Source organism: Solea solea, chromosome 5 (genome assembly GCF_958295425.1).
Source record: "Solea solea chromosome 5, fSolSol10.1, whole genome shotgun sequence".
In the NCBI taxonomy this organism is placed as follows: domain Eukaryota; kingdom Metazoa; phylum Chordata; class Actinopteri; order Pleuronectiformes; family Soleidae; genus Solea; species Solea solea.
The window spans coordinates 13,841,198-13,866,155 of NC_081138.1; the positions used below are offsets into that span (position 1 = coordinate 13,841,198).

The 24,958-nt window shown below is 40.8% G+C and overlaps 1 protein-coding gene and 1 long non-coding RNA gene across 16 annotated transcripts in view; both read left to right on the plus strand.

Annotated features, from left to right (window-relative positions):
• The window catches only part of LOC131459329 (uncharacterized), a 109,410-nt gene extending 102,256 nt beyond the window's left edge, over positions 1–7,154 (plus strand). Inside the window, exon 4 of one of the 2 annotated variants that reach the window (XR_009240237.1) lies at positions 6,843–7,154. This is a non-coding gene — a long non-coding RNA (uncharacterized LOC131459329). Of the gene's footprint in view, positions 1–2,213; positions 2,304–6,842 lie in introns of those variants that run through there. The other variant, XR_009240236.1, reaches the window with a different exon arrangement.
• Positions 7,155–7,293: 139 nt separating this feature from the next.
• Positions 7,294–24,958, plus strand: part of LOC131459314 (serine/threonine-protein kinase BRSK2-like) — a 91,740-nt gene continuing 74,075 nt past the window's right edge. For 11 of the 14 annotated variants that reach the window (XM_058628987.1, XM_058628989.1, XM_058628996.1 and 8 more), the window contains exon 1: positions 7,294–7,807. In XM_058628987.1, coding sequence (XP_058484970.1) covers positions 7,714–7,807 — 94 coding nt within the window. In that variant the 5' untranslated portion in view covers positions 7,294–7,713. The remainder of the gene's footprint in view (positions 7,808–24,958) is intronic. The other 3 variants (XM_058628994.1, XM_058628998.1, XM_058629000.1) reach the window with 1 other exon arrangement.

Here is a 24,958-nt window from a genome sequence, read left to right on the forward strand (position 1 = left end):
TGTAAAGGAAAGTAAAACCAACCAGCCTTTCTCTACGAAAAAGAATGTTGTCCCTCAAGTGTCAACACTCGCCATGCACCCTTGTGTGTCAGCCAACCTTGTTTCTCCTAATTGGTCTGTTTTTCTGAAATCCTCCACCTTTATTCATTACTTCCTTAAAGCTGACAGGAATCAAAACATCATCAGCACTCTGTAATTATGAAGACAGTGTATTTATGCTGATTTTGGTGTGCACTTTCTTTTTTTTGTGTGGGTCACACTTAAAATAAGTAATAATTGAATTAAGGCATATGGAGTATTGTGTATGTTTTAATCAGATTATAAAGTCCTTTTGGAATTTCCACATCAGTGTTGGTAATGTGGATGTGAGTCATAATCAGACTATGGTCTGTGACACTGAGATGTAAACATAAATATGAATGGAGTATTCCATTAGAGGCTTATGTAAATATCATCATCATCAGAGTGATGTCTTATTCAGATTAAGGTCAATAGATGGATTATTGGTGTCCATGTAAACAGTCAGTGTCATTTTCTTTTTCTTGCAGTTGCACATCTGCTCTGTGTGGTTGGGATTGGTAGGTTATTGGTTTGCATGAGCAGTCAATAAAACCAAATTGTTAATTGTATTCTTTCTAACACAAAAAATGGCTGTGAGAAATGACAGATTTTAAAGTCCCTAATAATATTTACTGATTTACTTGTATGTTATGAAGCATCCAGGTCCCTCATGTTATCTAGGACAGGTTGACTCAGGTTAACAGGGTTCCCAGCATTAAAACCAAGCAGCAGCTCTTACTTTCTGTGCTGTGCATCAGTAAATCTAGTCTTCTGAATAAGTGAGATCTGCCAAGAATGTTGGTTCTTTTATCCTATTTTTATTTTTTTTATTATGTATAATTCACTACCTTTGTAACAGCTTTAATCTTTTTAAAATGGCAGTGGCTATTTACACAGTAAAAATCAAACACTAATTTAACACTGACTCAGTGGTCCTAATCTACAACGTGGAAAAAGTAAAAGTGTTGATCAGAATTTAGTCTTATTAATTTACTCGTCATCACTGTCAAACCTATTTAACACTAAGTGAAATTTCAGTGTTGATTTTAGATTGACTCCTGCTAGTGTTGAACATAATTTACTCTCTGTATGTATTTACACTCTGTTACACAGTGTTATTCTTACCCAACACCTTCATGTTTACTCCTTTTTAATACAATGTGTAATGTCATATATTTATATGTGTATGTCCATGTCCCCTGTGTCTGAATGGTGCTGTTTGAAAATAAAATAAAAACTAAGTTTCTTTTTAAAATGCTGCACATTTCCATGTATTGTGAAGATCAAGGTCAGATAATGATTTCTAAACTGAAAAAAACAAAACCATAAGAAACATTTATAGCTTGCTTTATAGTGGAACCACTAGATGGCAGTATTTTATAGATTGAATCCTAATGAATATGAACTGTATGAAGTTTGTTTCCACATTCACAGAGCAGTTCACTGTATTTTGGCAGGAGAGATTAGGGAGCCTTTGTGAGCACCTTAAGTGTATGTTTTGTGTTGTGTTTATGTGACTGTATTGTACTGACTGATTGTATGTATGTCTGGGACCCCCTGGAAGACGAGATCATACATCTCAAGGGGTTATGTTCTAATAATAAAATTTGAATTTGCATTTCCTCTTTCTCTGACAGAGCAAACACAGAGGCATTTTTATTGGTCTGGGTTTGTTTCAACTTAAAAACAATAAATAAAACCTTTTTATTTGAATACAGACCAAGATGTATCAGGGCCACATGAAAGAAAGAAAAAAAAATAAAACAGCATGAATTTTTACACGTGGCCCTAATACTCTTCTGTATAAATGTAATATCTTCTTTGTAATAAAATAAAAGGTTAGGGGTCATTTTAAAGTTAGTATCAATTAAAAGGGACACTGATATTTCTGAGAAACAACATTTTAAAAAAGGCATCATTTTGAGGTTTAAAGAAGGAATTCTTGGCGTCTTATACATTTTTAAATAACAAATAATAATAATATTTTTTGTCTACTTTACAACTTGTGGTTGTATTAGGGAATATCATCCTGCTGCAGAGGCACACTTACAGGCATTTAACACAAGTTTTGTGATTTTCCCAATGTTCACATTTGAAAATTCACATTTATGACATCGGGATCTATGAGTTTTTCTATTGTTTTTCTATTACAGATTTGTGTAAGACAGATGTGTAGGGCAGTTATACAGGACTGATACAGGAATGATACACCCTAACCTTGAACATGAGGTGTCATCAGTGGCCGCTCCTATACGTAAAGACCAAACATCTGGATCGTGATCTGGTAGCAGCTTCTTTCATATTTGTGCAGAGGACTCCTGACCAGTGGGCAGCATGCGGCCCCCCTATCATGAGGTCTGTCACTTAAATGTCTGTTTTTGATATTTTCACAAATGTTTTTATTGTGAACTGTATGTCATTCCATATCAGAAACTAACTCACTATTGCTATATCATGATAGAAGCTCACATGGCCCACTGTCACTAAGCAGTTGTTTTTTTTTCACACACAGACTTGAAGCTCATGTGGCCCCCAGGTCATTCAGGAGTTTGAGACCCCTGTGTTAGTAGATGGTATGAACCAAACTGGGGGGGGGGAAGGTTACCAATTTATGTTTCTGATACATTTTCATTAATTGATGATGTCAATGATGTCATAATTGAGAGCTAACACTGACATGTGATCGATCACACTGATGCTGTGGTTTCACTTCATAATTACTCTGGGACAAAATTGAAGCACTGGTATCTGAGATATTTTTGCTTCAATTTTGTTTAGCCGAGACATGACATCCATCTTAATTTACAGTCATTGATTATCTTTGTGCGCAGTCTTTGAAAGAAACACCAATGTTCCTAGTGGCGAAAAAGCTGAAACAATACATAAACATATTTAATAAAAAGTGACTGATGAATCTGGAAAATTTGGAAGCCATCTGAGTCCAGTGCTTTGGTCAGTTTAATGGACTGTATCTGCTCAGAGTAGAATGAGAAGCTGCACAAACAGATAAATAGATAGAGTTTGAGGCTGCATGTTGTGATTGGTCTTAGTAATTATAGTCTTTGCCAATTTAATTGCAGGGTTGTAATCGAAATGAGCTTAGAGAACAACACTTAGCAGTTTTATAATTACCCCTGAACTACAACTCTCTCTCAGCATCCCCCATTTAATTACTAACAATTTGCCTCTGGTTGAGCTATTGTTACCCTGTTTTTAACCAAGAAGTGATTAGAATATTAGGGTTTGTTTTCAATTTAGTTTCAAATGTTGTAGATTTAAAAAAAAAATAGGCATATGGCATATATAGAGTGCATATATGAGCAGGTAAAAAAAGGTGAATTTGGATTATGAACCTAATTTTGTCAATCAAAACAGGGATCTTCATTCAGCTACAGTTGTTGTGTTCATCTGAAATAAATATTATATTTGTGCTGCCCATGCTGTTCATCTGGTCAAGCAGTGGTTCCATATGATGAGGCTACAGTTTTCTTCTGGACTGCAGCCCAGCTGTGTGTGTCGTCACAATCTAAACATGAATTAATTTCATGTGTAAATGTAATGTATATATATATATATATATGCTTGTATTGTCACTGCTGTCATTCCAGCTGCCTTTGTATATTTATGAATGTGCACTAAAATGAAACGAGTAAATGAGACAAGCTTTAATTAGCAACTGAACGACTGAGTCATACCCCATTTTCCACGGACGAGGTTTTCAGCTGAAATATTGAGCCCAGTCCGTTTTTCGCTGATGGAAAATATATTCAGATCAACTGAGTCGCAGTAGTACTGTAGCAGCATTTCCCTGATTACTGTGCTATTTCAATACACACCATTGTGATGTATCTAATGCTACAGGACATTGCAATTGTCCTCACCTCATCCCAGCAATGCGCTCCTTTTCACTCTGCTGTCAGAGGAAATGTTCTGACGTTTGGCTTTTTTGCCTGGAATCGTGCATGTGTGTGTGTGTGTGTGTGTGTGTATTATCCTGCTCCACTGGCATGACAGCCACAATAAGGCTGACTAATGCAGAAATAGACTGCAGGCGAAGCTTCTTTTTTTCATGAAACGACTTGAAAAGTGAAGGGCACATTCTGTAGCTTGCTCCTGCAACGTTTATATCTCCCTCATCATCTGTTGTTATTGAGATGTGCGTCACAGATTGAATTATGCAAAACATTCACATCAGCACATTGGGGAGGAGAAATGTCACAGAACAATGGAAAAAGTATTGTATTGTATATTTGCATTGATCTGCATTTTTCTTGTGTTTATTTTATTTTATTTATATTCTACATACTGTACAATCAACATCTGTAAAAGACTACAGATTAAATATAATCTGTGCTGGTATATGATGGTGCTTTATCCAATGTTTTATTTATTTATACACTTAAGTCCTTTTTTGTGACCACTTTAGGCTGACTTTTAACTGAAATGTATTTTCTTAATCTATTGATTCATACATATTAATTCGATTTTACCTGGGTATATTCTTCAACTAACCAATGCTAGCATAGCTGTGGAGGAGGATCCTGAGAGATGGGACCTCCCAGACCACTCAGTTCAGTGGTTTTCCTCCTGGTTCTCCCAATGTCTCTTCTCTTGTCCTCTTTCTGGGGGATGTGGATAAACAAAATTGAGGCTGTAGCCGCTCCACTATGCCCACCAACCCTCACATGCCAGCTTTTGTGGTGCAGCTCTAGAGCTTCCTGTACATCATCACCAGAGCAGTGGGGCGTATGAACATCTAACCTGCTGATTCTCCATGATGTCGAAATGGCAAGGCATTTGCTTTTTTACCTGCTTAAAAGTCTGACCAATAACTGAAAGGCATTTGAGGACAGCCTTTGTAAAAGTGCACCGAACCAGAAAGTTATAACTTGTTGTATCTTATCCATGAATGTGATGTTCACTTATGGCTCCTTGAGTCATGTCTTCTTGGCTCAAAGCACCTCAGTACAGCCATTGAACCTCTACTTGAAATCGTTACATTTATGAATATACTGTTACTGTTTTCTTCACTCATTTGAGCCTCCAGTCTTATGCTGCCTCGATATGGAACTTGTCCGCAAGGGAGACACTGTTGCTGTACCCTTTTGGTGTGATTGTGTGCTTATGACCACACCGTGACATCAGTCTTCACCAATACACCAGCTGTGGTCTCCAACACTCTCTCTCAGATATCGTCATCCTCTTCCCATAATCAGAGGCCTGAGTGATTATTGGAGATTGTTCCACTTTGAGGTGATTAGAAAGGTCCTTTGGCTTTGCAGCCATGGTGCTACCTGCAGCTGTCGAACAGCATAATCAGGCTGGAAAAGACATATTTGGCAAAAAAAAAAAAAATCATTATTGATCCGTGTGCCTGTGGGTGGGCATCCTCTCCTCCCATGTCACTGACAGTGAAAGGAAGTAATTTTAGGAAAAGCCATCCCATGGAAAGCAGGCCTAACATAATAAAATGGAGACCCCATCCCTCACAGTCTTTGTTGGAGACTCAAATTTGTGAGTGAGTGAGTGAGTGAGTGAGTGAGTAGGGGGCCAAGGAGGAGGCAGGCAGAGGGAGGGTGGGTAGTGTTAGGGAGGGGTGGGGGTGGCCATCTGCCACTGAGCGTGCTGGGTCAAGAGGCTTTGTTGTGAAGGACTGATGAGACTAGAAAATTGCTGTCACCAACCACTGCTTTAATCAAGTGAAAATGTCCCAGCGTGTAACCTGTTTCCAATACAGACACACAGACACGTTAATGTTTCTTAATAATTATTCAAAGATTCAGCGCAATGTCTCAAGTAATAGAGTCATCTAATAAACGGAGGAGTTCCTAAGTGTGGCCTTCACATACTGGGAAAGACGAAACACTCTTCTCTCCCACTCGCTCTGCCATTTCCTCCTTCTAGGACGAGTTTGATCATTTTGGCTGCTGTAGAAAATCTGAGGCCCTTGCCTCGAGTACATAATAAGGCTGTGAAAATTAGAGGATTTTTATTTAAAAGCATTATAAACAAATACCTCCTAAATGTTTCACACTAGACACAGAGTCTAGAATGATTAGATAAGACATTTACAAATCAATCAAGATGTCAGAAAGGTCTTGAGGATGTTTATTATGTTTCTTTTATGATGTGAAAACCTTTATTGCATTTTATGTTGTAGTTTATGTGATTTCTTGTTATTAACTTACAAAATAATTTGTTGTTAAACAGTTGCATCCCATCTTCCATCATCACCACGTACCCGACTTCTATCCTATCAGTAATCTTCGTGATGAAAGCCCTGCGCGCAGGCGCGTTCCCTAATCAGAGCCGCTGCGCCAAGACGCATGGAAGCGGAAATAAGACGAGCCGGCCTTCAAATTAAAACCATCATTTTCTTACAGAAAGAGTACAAGGAGAATCAGTCCATGAGCTTATTGAAAATTGTTCTAAACTGTAGTTTAGAGCGTCAGTCTTCACCAGACATTATCAGCAACGACAAGCATTTGAGACAGTTTCATTTATTATTCAGATAGTTTAAATCTGCTGTTGTAGATTCAGCTGTAATTCCCTGCATCTAAAACTTCTCAGGGCAAGTGTGAAACTATATGTTATTGGTCACTGAGCAATTTTTAACCAACCAACAATGAATCAACCAAATCAAAATTCATTGAAAATGACAGAAAGACTACAGATCTTACATGAATTTTGCTTTGTGTTGTGTTGTTGTTGTTGTCTCAATGTCTGTCAAACCTTGCGTCTCAATTAGTTCACCCATATACATTATTATTTTTCTTCTGCAGGGGTTTCCACACCGGATGATCTGCAGAAATGTTTACACTGGATGCCCTCTCTGACATAACCCTCCCATTTATTTGGGCTTTGGACTGGCACAGAACACTGGATGTGGCCCCCGGTGACTGGGGTCAATTTAGAGAATCCAATGAACAATGAACAATGGGGATTGGGTACCTTGCTCAAGGCTACCCCAGCCACCTGACCTGGCAGGGATTCTGTCTAATAGTTCACCTGTATAAATAAAGGTTAGATAAAAAACTAAATTCAAGTAAAACTTTCCCATAATTAGGATATCATCAAATAAAGATATGCACATAGGATCTTTGAAAACAAAAAATACTTGGTAAATAAAACAACGGAATAATTGATCGTGAAATATTGGTTAAAGAAGTCAGGCAGAATGAAACAGGCTTGCAGCAGTAGCAGTACAACAGCTTTTATTTTGAAAGGGTCTACCGGAAAGGGTCCTTTCGCTTTGACGAAGCGCTGAGGCAGGCTGCTGTTAGGAGCAGCGGCAGCGGCAGTAGATGCTGTCCTGTCCCATCACCAGTTCACACCTAACGCGGCAGCAGCGCACCGCTCCTCAGGAACCAGCACCATGGCAGCCAGGCTCAAACCCGCAATCTGAGCAGCACCGAGCACGAGACTGGCGCAGTGAGCAGCTGGGCGTGGAGACACTCAATTGCAACTGCAAACACACGCAAGCGCGAACGCAGGGTGCTGGCGGGGGGGTGGGGGGGGGAGACGAATATTGCAGCTCCAAGCAGAACGCCGACGGAGGTGAACTCCACCACGCAACGGAACTGCGCTATTCACTCCCAGAAAAGCGTCCCACTCGGACATCCGTGAGAGGAAAAGTCAACTCACGCCATAAACATGTCATCGTCGGGCAAGGACGCCAACAGCGGGCATTACGCCAACTATGTGGGACCGTACCGTTTGGAGAAGACACTGGGCAAAGGACAGACAGGTTAGTGAACCTGCCAGCTGCGGCGGATGATGATGAGGATGATGATGCTGTGGGGACTCTCCTCTTCACTCAGCATCATCATCCGCGTCTGCCTCGCTGACATCATGCTGGTGCGCGTCGCCACTGCGTGTTCTCAGATGGGAAGTGGAGAAATGTCTTAATTGCGGAATGATTTGGGTGGATGCGTCTTCAGTGGATGCAGAGAAGGTGATGGTGATGACGGTGACGGTGATGATAGTGATGGGGATGATTACAGTGCTCGTGGTGGTGCGCCTTTAATCCTTGTTGTCAGGCAGAGAGGACTCGGTACTAACGGCCCGGGCCCTTGTGAATTTCCTTGTCTCCAATTCTAGCGTCCATCTGTCACATGGTCCCGCTCTGCTGCTGAGGCTGCTCTCGCTGCAGAAGAGGCAGCAGTGATGCCCCCAAACACGCACGCGCGCACACTTTGCAGTTGCAACCTCACACTTTTCCGCGTGTCAGTGACGTATGGGCCCCAGTTAATTGGTGGTGACATTGGCCTTACCACTACACTGTTGTCACAGGGTTGGTTATATTTATGTGCTGGATATTTATCATCAGCTGTTCAAGTTGCATTTCCAGCTACACCATTTGATTAAAAAAATGCTTCGTTTGAACTACAGAAGGCAGTCTTGTCATGTCTACATCTCCAAATGCCTTAGGTTTCAGCCAATCACATGGCTGCAATTCATGCTTCAATTAGGAAGGACTGAATCAGAATCAGAATACTTTATTAATCCCTGGGGGGGGGGATTGTTTTGGGCAGCATCACCACACTGCCTCACTGTTTGAAATGGTCCTGTTGTCATCAAAATTAATTTAGAATCACACCAAGATTGTCAAGTCTGACAGGTCATCAGTCCTTCTGTTTGAAGGAAGAGCTGTGATGTGACCACATGTTTTGTGCAAGAAAAGTGTAGTCCAATAAAAACACACTTGATGGTGATTTTGTTTCATCATCAAGGCCTGCAGGGCCCAACATTCAGCAGAGAGGAGCAGGACCTTGTCTGTAATGTGTGCACCACACATTTACCTGCATATACTGTGGTATGAAAAACCCAGGTTACAGCTGTTCATTGTTATCATTAGTAAATTCCATGTTTCTCTCTCGTTTGAGTGTATCATGAGTGACTTCACTGTGGTATTTGTAAGCAAGTAGAACATCACGTGTAGATTCAAATAATAAAAATAAACACATGTCCAGTGGCGGTTGCTGGTCTTTTACATACATTCTTACATAAATTCTGCAAACGAACAACTAGAACAAGGAAACACGAAGATTATGTAAAACTGAAACCTTATAACAGTATTTTTATTTACAGTGTTCATGTACCAATAAAAATTGACTATATTGCCGAGCAAATAACATACATTTCTGCAACGCTGTCAATCAAAAACTGGTTCTGCCTTTCAGACAGTTCCTCCAATCATCATGCAGAAGTCCAGCGTCCGCGCTCTGAGAGAAGCTGAGCTTCCCTGGAAGTGACATTTTCGCCGCATTTGTCCAATCACCGTCAGTGAAAAAACAAACATTCTGTGTCGTCCCGTAGAGAACAGCAGAAGCTGAGCTACAAGTGGTTTTAATGCGGACCACTGTGCGGACCACAGGCTGCTACGGGAGTATGAAAATCACGTAAAAGACGATCCGTCATCCGCGATGAACAGCTGATTCTTAACGAACTAGTGACACGTTCTAATCATGTTCTAGCGCTCTAGCGTTGGAACTTTTATATGTAAATACAACCCAGTACATATTTGACGACATGAGCTCCCCTTGCTGTCTTAGAGCAATCGCGACTGAGTGTGACCAGTCTGTTTGCCCATCTAATACCAAAGCAGTCCAGTAGGGCAGTCCCATGTGTAGTTGTGTGTGTGTGTGTGTTGTGCTGCTGTTTAGCTGCGTCATACACAGAGGCGATACTGTCCATCCAATTTATATCAACAAGGGTTTGCTGAGTGATCGAAATGGCCCCGAGCCCACTGTACATTTCTGCTGTGACGGTCACAGTGATTTGTCTCCCCAGTCAGTGCAGGTACAGTATGTGTTTGTAGCGTTTGTAGCGTGCCGTCTGTCTACATGACTTGGGCCACGTTCCCTCCACCATCTGTGATCACATGTGGCCAAAAATGATCAAGGTGTCTCCCTTGAGTTCCAGCAGCTACACATCGCTCAGCTTCCTCACAGGTGAATAATTCATTACCAACCATTTAGCTGGCTGGTGGAGTTAGATTGTTACAGCCTATGTTGCCTCTGTATTAAATATACAATGCTTCTATTCAACCAATGGAAAAAAAAAAATGCTACTTGAGTGTGTATTTAGCCGGCACAAAGACACACAGACTATTGATTTCCTCTTCCACAGAATTAATTCTCCAGAAAGAATCTGGGGAGAACTAAAGACTGGACTGTACAGGCAGAAACATCATTTACTTTTTTAATGAGCTGGACTGGCCAATATTTGGCTAATTTGCTTTCCTTCTTCCAATTTAGTGTAAAACAACAAATGGGGTAGATAATAGGTGAACATTGTTCTCTTCATTGTGTTTTGGTTGTGGAACAACACAGTTCATTTGTTCTGGAAACGTTTGTAGGACATTGTAATGAAATAATGCCAAAGTTGTATATTTATACATAACATTTTAGAACACTGCGGAATGAACAGAAATTTGAATTACAACTAGTAAACGAATCAATTCTTCAGAAATGATTCATTAAATGTATTGAAATGATTACTGTAGGTCACTTGTCTACATGAATTACAGTCTATGTTAGGCTTCAGACATTGCCAGAATAATGTCGGTGTTATTAATTGTTTGTTCGAATTGACTGAGATATGAGTGAGGCAGCTGTGTAGGTTGTTGTTGCTGCAGAAGAAATCTGCACATTTATAGATGAAGTTATTAAATATGAATGCAGCTCAGGCTAATCGTGGGAAAATGTGTCAACATTTCATCACTCATCTCTCTCTCTTTGTCTCGTAAAACTTTTTTTGCGGCTAATTTTCTTAGGACACCGCATGGACTTCTTTATTTGGACAGCCTGAACAAAGAATTATCCCTAAACTTAACAATAACCACTTAATGACTAACCCTAAACTTAACCTAGTCACAATTCAAATCTTAGCCTTAAACATAATTATTATCAACCACAATTAGAAGTAGGGGTCCGGTGTGAATAAATAACGGAGGTTTTTGTCTTCTTCACTTAGATGTCATGATCTATTTCCTTATGATTATCTTGCAATTTATTGATTATCGCAGAATTGTTGTATTGTGATATTATTGGTATCGTGGACCATGTATTCCGTATCGTATCGTATCGTATCGTATCGTATCGTATCGTATCGTATCGTATCGCATCGCATCGTAAAAGTATTGGCTCAGCCCTTGTGCCAAGAATACAAACTAAACTTACCTAAATTGTATACATGCCAAATGTGAATGAGTCAGGTGTCATCAGATGTAAGAACAGATTGGACATGTCCATGTTGATGAACGTTTTGAGAAAACCTGCTATCAGGTAAACAGGGTGACTGAATCCAGAAGGCATGAGAGGCAGGTTTCCAGTATCCAGATACAAAAGGTGGAGCAGATGGAAGGAATGTAGCTCAGGTGTGACGGTGTATGCACACAAACATAACACATAGAAAATATATACAAACCATGAAGAAACAGGGAGAAACAATACCTCTCCCATTATTTCAAGAAAATACAATCTAAACCATGGCTTTTCTTTTCTATATGGGATTTCTACGTTTTAGATATTATAGGTATTTGATGACAACAGAACAAACAATGAAGCTGTAGAAGACATAATGAAAATGTAGTTTTACTATTATCGTATGACCATGAAAAATCTCATGCATGCATTAAACACAACATATGCATGTGAACACAGAGACTTGTTTGAACATGTAAGTCAAGTTCTCAGTTCGCGGCCCTGAGCGTGCAGTTTGAACAAAGCCTTCATGGTGCGTGTGTGGTGGTCGGAGCTGAATGGCGAGAGCCTGTGCCGATTCGAACAATTAGTCAGTCTGTTTTCATGTGTGTGTATGTGTCGGGGGTGGAGGGGCTGGGGGTGTCATTTTTTTTGTAAGTGCTGGCTAACAGTCTGGATGGTTGTCATGGTTTCATTCCTCCTTCCCGTGACAATGGCCATTCTATTCCTTCTTGGCGATCAGTGTGAGACGTCTGCAGCCGCCAGTCTTTCCCTCTTCTTGTCCTCCGTCTGTTCTTGTGTCTGTTTTCTTATGAACCTTTTACTCTTTGTAATATTGGCTCAGATTGGTGAGTCATAGCTGAACTGTAACTCTCCACCCTGGGTTGCCCACAAAGCTGCTGCCGATGCTGTTGTAATCAGTGTTTTTCTTATGCATAACCCAATCCCAATGGAATCAATGAGCATCATCACCAATCATAACTTTTCTCAGGGACTGGGACAATTTTAATCTTGTTGATTGCTTTGTGCGTCACAGTTCCTTTAATGTCACGAGGTCTGACACTGAGGCAGCTACTCCTAATCATGTGAACACTGAGTTGAAGATTGAAAAAAGCATCTGAAATGACTTCAAAATGTGTAAATGATATGAAAACTGACAAATCACAAATTAGAGCTGAAACGATTAATCGATTACTAAATTAATCAACAACTATGTTGATAATCGATGAATCGGTTTGAAGCTTTTTTCATGATTAAAACAAGATTTTCAATTGTTTAAACTTCTTAGATATGAATATTTTCTTCATTTCTTTGCTCTGGATAACAAAGAAATCATTAAAGTCAATCATTTTGGTTTGTGGACAAAACAAGACATTTGAGAACATCATCCTTTTTAAGGTTTTCTGATATTTTATGGACCAAACGATTAATCGAGAAAATAATCAACAGATTAATCAAGTATGAAAATAATCGTTAGCTGCAGCTCTATCATGAATGTGCAACAGAAGAAGAATATCAGTGTGTCTAAATGTTGTCCTCATTACTGTAGATATTGTAATGTAATTAACACTGACGCATGGTAGCCATTTATTCATTTGTTTGTTCATTCATGAATTCATTTATTCATTTGTTTATCTCTCTCAAACATTATCATTATTTTTATTGGCTGAACAAAATTTCTGCTCATATCACCTGATTTAAAAGTGAAAAAGTGAATTTTGTATGAAAGTGTAAAACATATTTATCCAATGATGATGATGGAAAAAATGCAGTGGAAACAACATGGCTTACTGTAAAATAGGCACAGTAATAGCAAACGCATGTACAGGTTGGAAACCTCCGTGTTAGTCAGATTTATTGGAAAGAGGAAATGAACCTGAACAGTAAAAATATAAGATCGCAGCAGTTTGTTTCATGTCTCACTCACACGGGTCAATATCCAGAAAATCCTCGAGCTTGCTGCGAGTGCAGGAAGGAGACAGTGACATATTTCATTTGTAGTTGTAATGTCCTGTAATGTGCATGTGTGTGTGTGTGTGCGTGCGTGTGTGTGTGTGTGAGAGAGAGAGAGTGTCATATTATTGACGTGGAGCATCCTAACAACCCTAGTCCCTCTATCCCAGTGGAACAGTACAGCAGTGTGCAGTTCTGTGTATGTATGTGTGTGTGTGTGTGTGTGTATTTGGTGGGGGTGTAGGCAGCAGGGAGACCCAGCACAGATGGCTGCCTTTCGGTGGCTGAAATACAGCTTCATTATCAGCAGGTTGCAGGTGGTCCTACATATATATATATATATATATATATATATATATATATATATATATATATATATATATATATATATATATATATATATATATATATACACATATATATATAAATATATATATATATATATATACATATATATAAATATTTATAAAGGACCCTTCAGTGTGTTATTATTGCATGGCTTGGCTTTATGTTGCCGCATTAAAGTTTAAACAATGGGGGATTCATTCAACAACCTTTGTGTTGAAATACATTAAATAACAGATATTTCCATAGTTCTTCAGTCAAATTAAAATTGAAATGATCAAACAAAAATCTGTATTTTTTTAACAAGGGTAGTGAATCATCCATCCATCCATCGTATAAATTAATTTCCCCAACTGTGTTTTTTTTTTAAAATCAATGTTCAAAAACTGACAGGATGAAATGAGCGTGCTCCAATCTGGGTTTAATGGGGGGTGTGTGGGTTGGGTGGGGGTGTGACGGTGGTTTTGGGGGGGTTTGGCTGCTGGCAGACAGAAGACTGTTTTGAGGGTTTCTCTCTAGGCAGGAGGGGGATAACTAAAATTATATTTAGAGTCAACCCCCCTCCCTTTTTTCTATACAGTACATCTCTTTGGTGTGTTCTCTGGCTCTCACTTACTTTCCCAGCTGAGGCTTTCCTGCTAGGTTACCATGGCAACCAGAGGAATGCTCTCTTCTACGGTGGGTTGTATGCTTGCTCTCGGCCCCCCTGCTCAGCCATGGAGTGTGTGTTGGAGGGGGTTGCCTGGGCCATTAAACAATGACTTAGACACTCCCCCAACCTCTCTCTCTCTCTCTCTCTCCCTTTCTTATATCTCTGTTGCACATAGGTTTTTCTTACATGGGTCACTTACACCCCCCCACCCCAAACTCCCTCTCTGTGGTTGTCGGGCTATAAGCTTGAGCCTATCTCTGAATCCTTGCAGCTTGAACGAGTTTGGAAGCCAAACGATTTTCCTCTTCCGAAGCTGGATTATCCACAATTCCTTCTCTCAGACACATCCAACCAGACACAGAAAACTGTAAACAAAGCTTTGTCAGGGATATTGATTTAATTTAACCAATCCAAAAGAATAGTCGTACGTAGCTGAATAAGCTGCAGACCATTAGAAATAAATGTGTGACCCGTTTTGGAAAAAAAAAAAAAACACAAATTTTATTTCTGTTAATGAAGTTAAAGAAGAAGACACGGTTTTGTTTTTTTTTATATAAAGAGGATAAAAGCAGACTTTATTAACATGGTTCTTACAAGTGCTAATTAAATAATGATGCAGGAACAATCTTTAATAGCATGGGAACAAAGTGTGGTTTTCGTGTTTTGTGGTCGGACAGAGAGACCTCTGTTACTCTCTCTCTCTCTCTCTCACGCGCGCACACACACACACACACACTCTCTCACAAGCACACCAGTTTTCCTGGGTTGCCTTGAACTTGCAGACACCTTTTAGTCTAGGTTGCTCTGATCTTGCCTGTGTCAGTCATTAACAAGTCTGCCTGTGCACATCAAGAGGCTGCTGCTGCTGAAATATTCAGGGGACAATGTGAGTGTCAAACTGCATGTGTGTGCGTGTGTTGGATGTTGTAGAAATTGAAGTTGAATTCATCGACAATAAAAAAAAAAAAATCACTGCAGAGGACTATAAAAATAAACACTATATATCGCAAGATTCTATTTCCCTGTCAATTTCACACAGTGAAGGTACTGATGACTCATGATGACATCCCTCTCGTACAGTCCCATGGCAGAGATAAGAAATACACCCCGAGACACACGTACCACAGCGATGAGAAAACAGAGGCACCAGGTCCTCACAGAATAGGACACAATGAAGGTCACATCTCACTGACTGAACTTGTGCACTCATGTAAGATCCCACAACATCCAACACAATACTAAAATAGACTTGTCGGGGAGTGTTACGAGTAATGCTATGGTAAAGCAGCTGATTTTTATTTTTTACTCTTAAGTTAAAAGTGTAAAAGTAGTGTTTCTATGCAATGCAATGAGTGGTTACATATTTTAATTAACGCACTAACTGAGTCCATTTAAGACCCTTCTGGACATACAGAGACACACTTGGAGAAGTAACACAAGTCCAGGTGCTGATGTTATTGGGCATATTTAGGGGCAGATCTGTTCCTGTTGTCAATCACTTGGACACTGCCTATTTGAGGCAGATCTGAGAAGACTGTCTTAACAAATGATCCTGTAGTGTGAGTTGAATCTTTACTGGCCAGTGATTGTGCAAAGGAAAAAAAGATAAGTTGCAATAGCCAGTGAGAGTGACTTGATCTGGTAAGTCTACCAAGTTTGATCATGCTCGAGATCCTAAGTTCCCGAAATCAGCCCTCAGAAATGTTTCAAGTGTGTCGTCCCAAATTGTCTAGTGGGTTAATTTAATTTATATATAATATAATTATAAAAAAATATATAAAAAGAATCAGTCACCTCTGTCATCATGTCTGCCTTACACATCAGCACATCAATACAGATTTATGTATCCAGCTCCAGTGCTAATGACTTCATCCAGCCATCCACTGTCATAAATACTCAGCATTCTAATGACATAAAGCAAATAAAATTGAATGAGATGAAAAATACAGAAAGAGGAAAATAAGAATGCACATTACACAAACAGCCTGGATGAAACGTTTTAAATTCTGCTTTGAGGGTCGTGCTGAGTGTGTGAACCTAGGGGCAACCAATGCATTGACAGTAATGGTCATTAGCAGATGCTGTTTGGACCTCTGCATGTTGATTTATATGTTTGGAGCGAACCAGTCCTCTCCTCTTTCTCCATCTGTGCTTCCTGCCCCCGCTGTGGGTGGAATTTCCCTGCTGATGTTTGTAGATAGTGATTTCTATTGACTCCATGGGCCCTGTAGTACGCAAAGACTCGTGTCCTAAATGTATCCCATGTCAGTTATGTTCATTACGTTGTGGTAGGTAGGTAATGCAGTAAGGTCGTCTCCTGCAGTGTACACAGAACGTTAATAACTGTCACGGGAGTGCTGATGATTGCATTGTTGTTAGCGGTAAGTATGGAGCACGTTTGTGCACCAATGAATGTGATGCGTTCGTACACGTAGGACGCCACCTGCTGTGATAGCTTCACCATCACCTGTTGAGAGTGTGAAGTAGTTCTGATGACGTTTTGGTGGATCAGCTGGGAAGAAATGAGATTTGGAAGTCCTGCTGGGCAGCGGCAGAGTCCCCGGCCTGTATCGGTTCAATCGTCAGCATTGATCATGCTGATTGCAACACCTGTTCGGATGAAGATGCTGTGGGCACACAGCCTTAACATTACAACTGCAGTTGATGAGCTTTCCACTATCCAGCTACACAGCCAAGCAGCATCCACTGAGGAAATAAGTGGTTCCTGTAACAGATACTGAACAGTTTGTCTCACAACTGTTCAAACTAGTTATTTCTCTTTTGATTTTGACCAAAGCAGGTTTCAGTGTCTTTATTTGAAAATCAGCTCACATTTGAAGGTGATCTGATAATCATGATGATGTAAAATTGAGCATAACATAACATTTGACACCCAACATTTGTCTGAACTAGTAATGATTTTTTAAATGGCTTTGTCTCGGGATAGTTTATGATTATTCACACAAAACATGCATCCTTTCACCTTATTATGCGGAAAGCACAAGGAAACAACTCGTTTTTTGGGTCGTCTCTGTTCTGGCAGCACCAGAGTGAGCCGGGAGTTTCACACCAGCCTAACTGAACTGAAACACTGAACACAAACACAGGAGAGGTCAACAGTTGTGTCAGCAGAATCCATACTGACAGCAGACACAAGCTGCTGGTCACACTTACTGTATGTGTTTGTTTCTCTGCTGCCCTTCTGTCCTTCATCTAGTGCCTCTTCCTGTGAAGTCACATGACTTGATGAGCATGTCTTCACATGCTTCCATATTCAACAGGGACCAATTTAATGCCTCAATCAATAGTTAGTAATCTGAAGGCAATTGGTTGTGGCTCCAAATAAGTCCCTTATGGTCCCACAGCATTTTTCCCTCAGCCAAAAACTTAATGAAATTGAGCATTAATCCCCATCCCTCTCTCTCTCTCTCTCTCTCTCTCTCTCTCTCTCTCTCCCCCTAAAACTCTCTTTCATCCCTCTCCAAAAGTAATCTAGACTTTTCCCCTGAGTCAGCATTTCCTGCATTTGGCAGTGAAGCAGGGGAAATAAACCATGTGAAGAGCTGCTTTACTCCCCTCTCTCTGATCCGGTCCTGTGCCCACACTCGACCCTCACTTCATTTTGTAGCAGTAAGGAGTTTCCGATATCTCATATTAGATAAATAAAGTTCTCTTCCCTCCATCCCCTGAAATCCCTGACTGCAGCATGGTGGGATGGCCGAGTTCTTTTGGCACAGAGAGATTTCACTGTCATTTTACAGCAAAGAGGATGTGGTCATGGATGGAAAGTCCAGTTAGCTATACAATCTTAATGAAGTTTTTTGCACTTTGCTCATTAGCATTTACAGAAAACCACCAGGGACAGGCTGCAGCACTGTGCCCCCTTTCTGTTTGATTTTCTGTTCTGTCACATGCCAGGCCATGCAGATGCTATGGGTACTGACAGAACCACTTCCTGCCTCAGAAGGACCATCCAATCCACACAGATGTCCTGGTGGTGGTGGTGGTGCCTGCAGATATGCTGCATCCCCTGAAGCCCACAGCCTCAATCAAACATCCAATCATGTGGCATAATCAGATTAGGAGGCGGGGGTGTTTGGGGATGAAAAATGCTATAAGACTCAATTTACTGGAAGTGCTAGCAGGTACAACTGCTCCCAGCCATGTGCTGTGTGGATGTGTGTGTGTGTCTACTTGCATTTGTTACCTCTTTTGGACCTTTTCTGGCAAAAATACTGACCTTAGGACCAGTAGTCCTCATGGAGACCAAAACCTAGTCCCATTGAGTCAGAACCTGATTTCTGAGGAACTGGTTGGTTTAGGGGGCCACACGGTTGGTATAGTGTTAAGCACTCTTGCCTTTGCAGCAAGAAGAGACCCTGGTTCGCAGGGTTGGGTTAGGGTCAAAGTCCTTTCTGCATGGAGTTTGCATAATTCTCAATGTGTGAATTCTCCGATTTCCTGCCAGTCTAAAAAACATGCATTTTGGGATTAGGCAAATAGTACACCCTAAATTGGCCTTAGTTGTGAGTGTGAGAGTGGATGGTTGTTTGTTTCTATGTGGCCCTGTGATGGACTGGCAACCTGTCCAAGGTGTATCCTGCCTTTCTCCCTATGTCAGTTGGGATTGGCACCAGCGCCCCATGTGACCCTCATGTGGAGCATATAGCGGTAGAAGATGAGTGAGTGGTTGGGCTAAGATTTGAATTGTGGTTAGGTTAAGGTTAGTGTTACAAATTAACTGGTGATGGTTAACGTTTGGGCTGTTGCCAAATGAATGGAAGTCAATAAAGTGTTCTTAGATAAATAACTGTCATGAGTGTGTGCCACTGTGCACATTATGTTGCAGTATTTTCAGGGAGCACTCTGCAGTGTGGAGTACTGTTGGGCTGCAGTGCTGCATTACAGCAAAGACTGGCTCCAGCCTCTCTGCAGTACACACACACACACACACACACACACACACACACACACACATACATACCAATGTCTTTTTGATTTTGCTATATGGGTCCCTGCAATACATTGTGTGTGTATGTATGTGTGTGTGTGTGTGTGTGTGTGTGTGTGAGAGAGAGAGAGAAGGAGATGATTACTTACAGTGGCACACCTAGAGGAAATGCATTAGTAGTAGTAGTAGTAGTATCAGTTGGCAGCGGCAACTGTTAAGAAAGGTGAGTGATGGCAAAGACAGGCGAGGTGTCTGCATGACATACAACATGCTCTAGATAGTTCTTTAATTTAGAAAAAGCTATAACAAGAAAAACAAATCTCCAGTGGGTTATAGATTTGTGTATTTAATGTTCTAGGATATGATAAAAAAAAAACCTGAATGTTCCATTTTTTACTTCTGCATTTATTTTTCAAATAAACAAATGGCTCTAATCAAGTATGTGTCTGAAGCACCAACACAGCCAGAATAGACCCATATTACTATAAGGCTGAACTGAATATTGGTGCAGAAGGTATTATTATTTCGTGTCATCAGCAAAATTCTTACAACTGCATCATCAGCACTATGGCAGCTTTAAGCTCAATTGTTTCTGCATGAAAACATTTAGAACCTTTTAATATGTGGACTCAGGAATATAAAAGTGGTATTGTGACAATGTTTCCATGTAAACAAACTGCTGTGCAATAATATCCGAAATTAGGATACATCATGTTCGATCTTTGTCTTGCACTCATAAGATTTTCTATCCTGTAGAGCTCTCTCTACTTTTGGCAGACAATAGAACTGTTGATGGCGGGTCTAGCAGGGGTTGGGCCCCCAAAGCTGTCATCCTCGTTGGACTGTCCTTAATCTGCTGCTAATCCAACAATCTAGTGTGATGCTTGTTGGTTTAAAATTAACAAAACAAAGAATGAGCTATATGCTATTTGATTTCTGTTTACTTTATTGTTTTCTTACTTGTGATGGTGGAATGAAAATCTGTCTCATTATTTGTTTTACCTTTTGGTAAGAAAAAGCCCGAGTGAGATGACTGTTATTGGCTGTAAGAGTATTGGCTGTAATGGAGGAGGAGGAGGGGACAGACAGCAGGTCATGACCCTCATTACACCACCTGCCAGATGTCCCAACAGCGTGCGTGTGCTTGTGTGCGTATATTATTATGGTTGAATGCAGACATTCACACAAGGTGTTGATACATTGGAGCACACATGGGTACCAGGGGAGTTTTAATTTTTTTCATACAGGTCAGTAAACACACCCTGACACCTATCATCAATTTCTCAACTACAGGCTGTCATTTCAGTTTGCTGGTTTTCCTCATCAAGGCAATCGACTGACAATTAATTAACGCTTGTGAAGAGCGATGAGCCAGTAAGGTCATTTATTAAAGGCAAGTTTCAGTGTTTCAGTGTTCCTGCTCCTGCATCTGAAATGTGAGGACCTGCCACTTATTGTACTGTTTTACATGACTATAATAATCATCACTTAAGCACTGGGTATCAGACAAAACAACAACAACAACAACAACAAAATAAATGTGAAGGCATCACCTTGGGTTGTTTGACCATGGGCTATTTTTACAATTATTAAAACAACTTGTCATATAGACCACCTAACTATTCTGAGAAGTTATATAGCTTATAATAAAATGTGGGCTGTACTCAATCTCACCAGATATCCAGTAGCTACCACTCTGGTATACTTTCTATAAACATCTGGCCTTAAGCACTGAACACATGCAGGCGTCAGCCACCTTCAGCCCCTGTCCTCTGTCATTACTGCTGTCTGCAGGCAAAGAAACACAGACAATGGGGTTGGTTTGGATACAAACCAAGTCAAGTTCCCTTGTTTGACCCTGCTGATACAGGCTTTTCCTTCAGCTCTCCCCTCCACTTTTCCTCAGTCAGTATATTTCCATGCACAGTTAAATCGAGTAAGCTCAACCACACTGTTTAATTGGACCGCTGCCCTTGTTCCAGTATACAAACACGAGCGGGGAATCAATTTATTGAATGGTGTGTCCACCTCTGCTATACTAGCTCTTTGAGCTCGCTGGCATGAGGCAGTTTCTAGCTTAGCTGGCAGCTAGTTGTTAGCATGCCGAGTGCCAAGTCTTCCTACGATTCATAAACTTTAAAATATTAGAGCCTTTTTAGTTTCCCGAGCATAAACTCGGCCTCTTCAATAGTCCACAAAATGTACTACTCTCATCCTTTATCGGGTTTGGTGCCTATACATATTTGTAAAAAAATATTTTACAGGTAGACACATTTTGTGAACATCAGGAATCAAGATTAGAACTTTAAAGAGCATTTAGTTATTGTGTTTTCTGGTGGAAAGTGCAAAATACCCATGTACCAAAATGCAGCCCTTACAGAATTGACTGTAGACATCAAATTTGTAAAAACAAAAACATTGGTCATTGGTTTAGATGTATTATTCCTCTGCTGCTACATTGGATGTAAAAGTGAATTGCATAAACGTGATCTACCTGATCACAAGATCAATGGAATAAAATTGTGTCCCTATGACTGGAGATCAGATAAAATATGTTGACACTGAATTGCTGATATGGAACCTGAAAGTCATTACCACTATCAAATCAATTACTACTTTTATATTTCTGGCAACATTATAATTCAGGATCTGTCTGAAACCAAATCTGACCAGATGTTTAGTATCAATTTTCAGTGTTTGACCGGTTGTTCATTTCTCTGACGCACTCATCATCATTCTGTGATGCAGGGATTTTCAGTGAGACTGACGACACATCAATTGTAAGTTGGCAGAGCACCAGGATGTTAATGGTATTTAGTTTGAGTTGTGATGGTGTTGAAGAGATGGAGGGAGTCTGTATGTGTGTGTGTGTGTGTGTGTGTGTGTGTGTGTGGCAGGATGGGGGGGCAACAAACGCTGGTCAGGTCCTCTGGACTCTCTGAGGAGAGGAGGAGAGCTTGAACTAAAAATACAACCAGCATTTCAGCTCTGGAGGCCTGCCAGCAGGACAGACACACACACACACACACTCACACACATTCACAGCAAGCAGACAAAGACGATGCCTCAAGCAAAATTGGAACTGGAGAGGCAGGTGGGCGGGGCTGAGAGGAGGATGGAGTGAAAGAGAGAGTGAGAGGGGGAGGGGCATGCATGGTGGATGATGAATAAAAGTCAAGGGGGGGAAGGGATGGAAGTGTGTTTGAGAGAGGTGGTATCAAAGTGAGAGAGCTTGCTGAAAAGACACAATAAGAGTCACAAATGAAGGAAGATATATAATCAATCAGATATGAATACGCTGATGATTAGACACAAAAAAGAGAAGAAAATATTTGATCTTTGTGATGAGCTGTTATGATACCTTGGCTTTTGTCCAAGCCTGGAAACGAATCCAACCAATGATGTAATCATTTGTAATTGGTCCCAATTACTCATTAAGACTTGACTGACACTGAGGCACAGCCAATTACATGCCATCGCTGGCCAATCACATGAGACTCGTTCCTGCATCCTCCAGCAGCAAAACCAAAATGCATCATTGTTAGAAACACACATTTTTACTTGTGATAAAAGCACATCAATCCACGCTCAATAATATTTCTGTCTGCATTTCAATTTGCTTAATCTGTCTTGGTTTTTCCAACAACAAAGCCTAACCAATTTGATATCAATACAACGCTGTATTCTTTTTCATTTTATTGAAACAAATTTGCAAGACTGTGGAAATGAATTACACTTATGGGATTAATAAACTTGGACTGCGTTGGACGTTTCTTATTGTCTTTACAGATGCATGAGTACAATATTGGTGGATAGATAAAAACCTTTAAATGAATATAAATGTACATGTTTACAGTACAGTACCAAGCCTGGACCGGGTGGGACATGCCCAGGCTTGAGAAAGTAGGTCACCATCTAGGTACAATTTTGAAATTCATTTGAGATTGTTGGTCTTGAATGTTTATTTGTTTGGGTGCCACCCATCTGTTTTCACACTTGGCTTCTCCCTGCCAGCTGCTGTCTGTATTCAGTCCAGCCACAATTATCCACAGCCAGAAGAGGCAGCTCCTTGTGGCTCATTGGGAGGTCAGGCCTAATTGGCCAGCGTTGTATCAGTCCCACAATATGAGCCTTCGGATGTGAAAGCTGAGCTGTGATCAATGCCGTGTTTCCACCAAGTGGAACGGTTCCGTTTGGTACGGTAGCGATAGTACCAAACTAACCGGCCCCATGGTACAGTATTGTACGGCCGTAGCTAGACCCACGACCGTCAACTGCCTGGGCAACAGAAAAGCGTCACTCCCAGTGTTTCTTCAACACCCACAGTTTATTGTCATCAAAGTATGTTATTGTGCTGACACAGCTATCGGACACCCCACCTACCAATTACAGGTACTGTTCTCTGTAAAGCCTGATCGAGGGCTTATATACCAAACCAAACTGTACCATGATGGAAATTACTTAAGTTGTGGCTGTTTGGTTTTAGTCTCCAGGAAAGGAGACTCTTTTAAGTCCTTATTAGCCTTGAATATCTCTCTGGTCTCAGTTTACTAAGCAGTGACACTTTGGTCGTCTTCTTCTTTCAGCTTCTCCCTGTAGGGGTCGCCACAGCTGATAATCTGCCTTCATTTTGCCCTCCCCCTTGTGTCCTCATCGGTTGTACCACCTCCTCCTTCACAACATCCACAAACCTTCTCTGTGGTCTTCCTCTTTACCTCCTGTCCGTCAGCTCCATCTTCAACATCCTTTGTCCAGTATAATCACTTTGCCTCCTCTACACGGGACCAAACCATCTCAACCTTGACTCTCGTACTTTTATTTCCAACCCGTTCAACTTGAGCTGTCCCCCGAATGACAGATGATGGATTTGTGACGAAGCATCATGGCATCTGTCATCTGCTAAAAAAGCACACGCATTGCATAAGCCTGTTTTACTCTACTTTTGAGTATTTCTTGTTGCACTGAAGCCCACGAGTGATGAGTATTCCTCAGCCACAAAATCACTTTACACACTAATCTTTGTAATCGCTATTCGATGGGACATTCTCCTCATGTGTAGATATTTAGAAATACACACAAAAAACATAAATCCAAGTGATTTTAATGAAGTTATAGGCAGATAACTTCAAGTTTGACGTCATTTTGACGGCATTGTTTAAGTGTAAATGTTTATTGTTCATATGGTGTAGACACAAATTCATCACTATTGTGTTTTGCCCTGGAGTGACTTGTGCTCTTGTGGACAGTCCATCACACGGACTGTGTGTGGCTCTGCGGCAAAAAGAAACTGTGGATGGACTAAAGGAGATTGAGGATGGAGGGAAGAGCACACAGTCAGGATTGCAGATTGATGTAGAGGGATGGCAGGTTACAGATGGAGGAATGTGACTCAGGCCTCGCATATTCTTCAGGGTGGGTCGGGACAGACGTCCAGCTGAAAGATGCAACGATGATGCACAGACTGTATCTGAGTGATGACAACTGCAGGTTGGTCATCAGTCTGCTTTAGTTCTCGCTGTCAGGTCTGATGAACAATTTAGTCCCGCTCAGCCTCCAACACACCGAGGATGGTGGTTCTACAAATGAGAGACTGTCATAACCTATAGATAAGTCACTCTGTTGGAAATATTACGTACAGAAGCTATTTAGGAAGTAACTAACTTGCAGTTCCTCAGCTCCATGTGGCCTGGGGTCCTTTTGAAATAGGATACACTGGTGCTGCTGCTTTTTGGAGTTGTTTTCATTGTTCAAAAAAATTGTCGGAGATCTCAATGTTTTGATATTATTGTT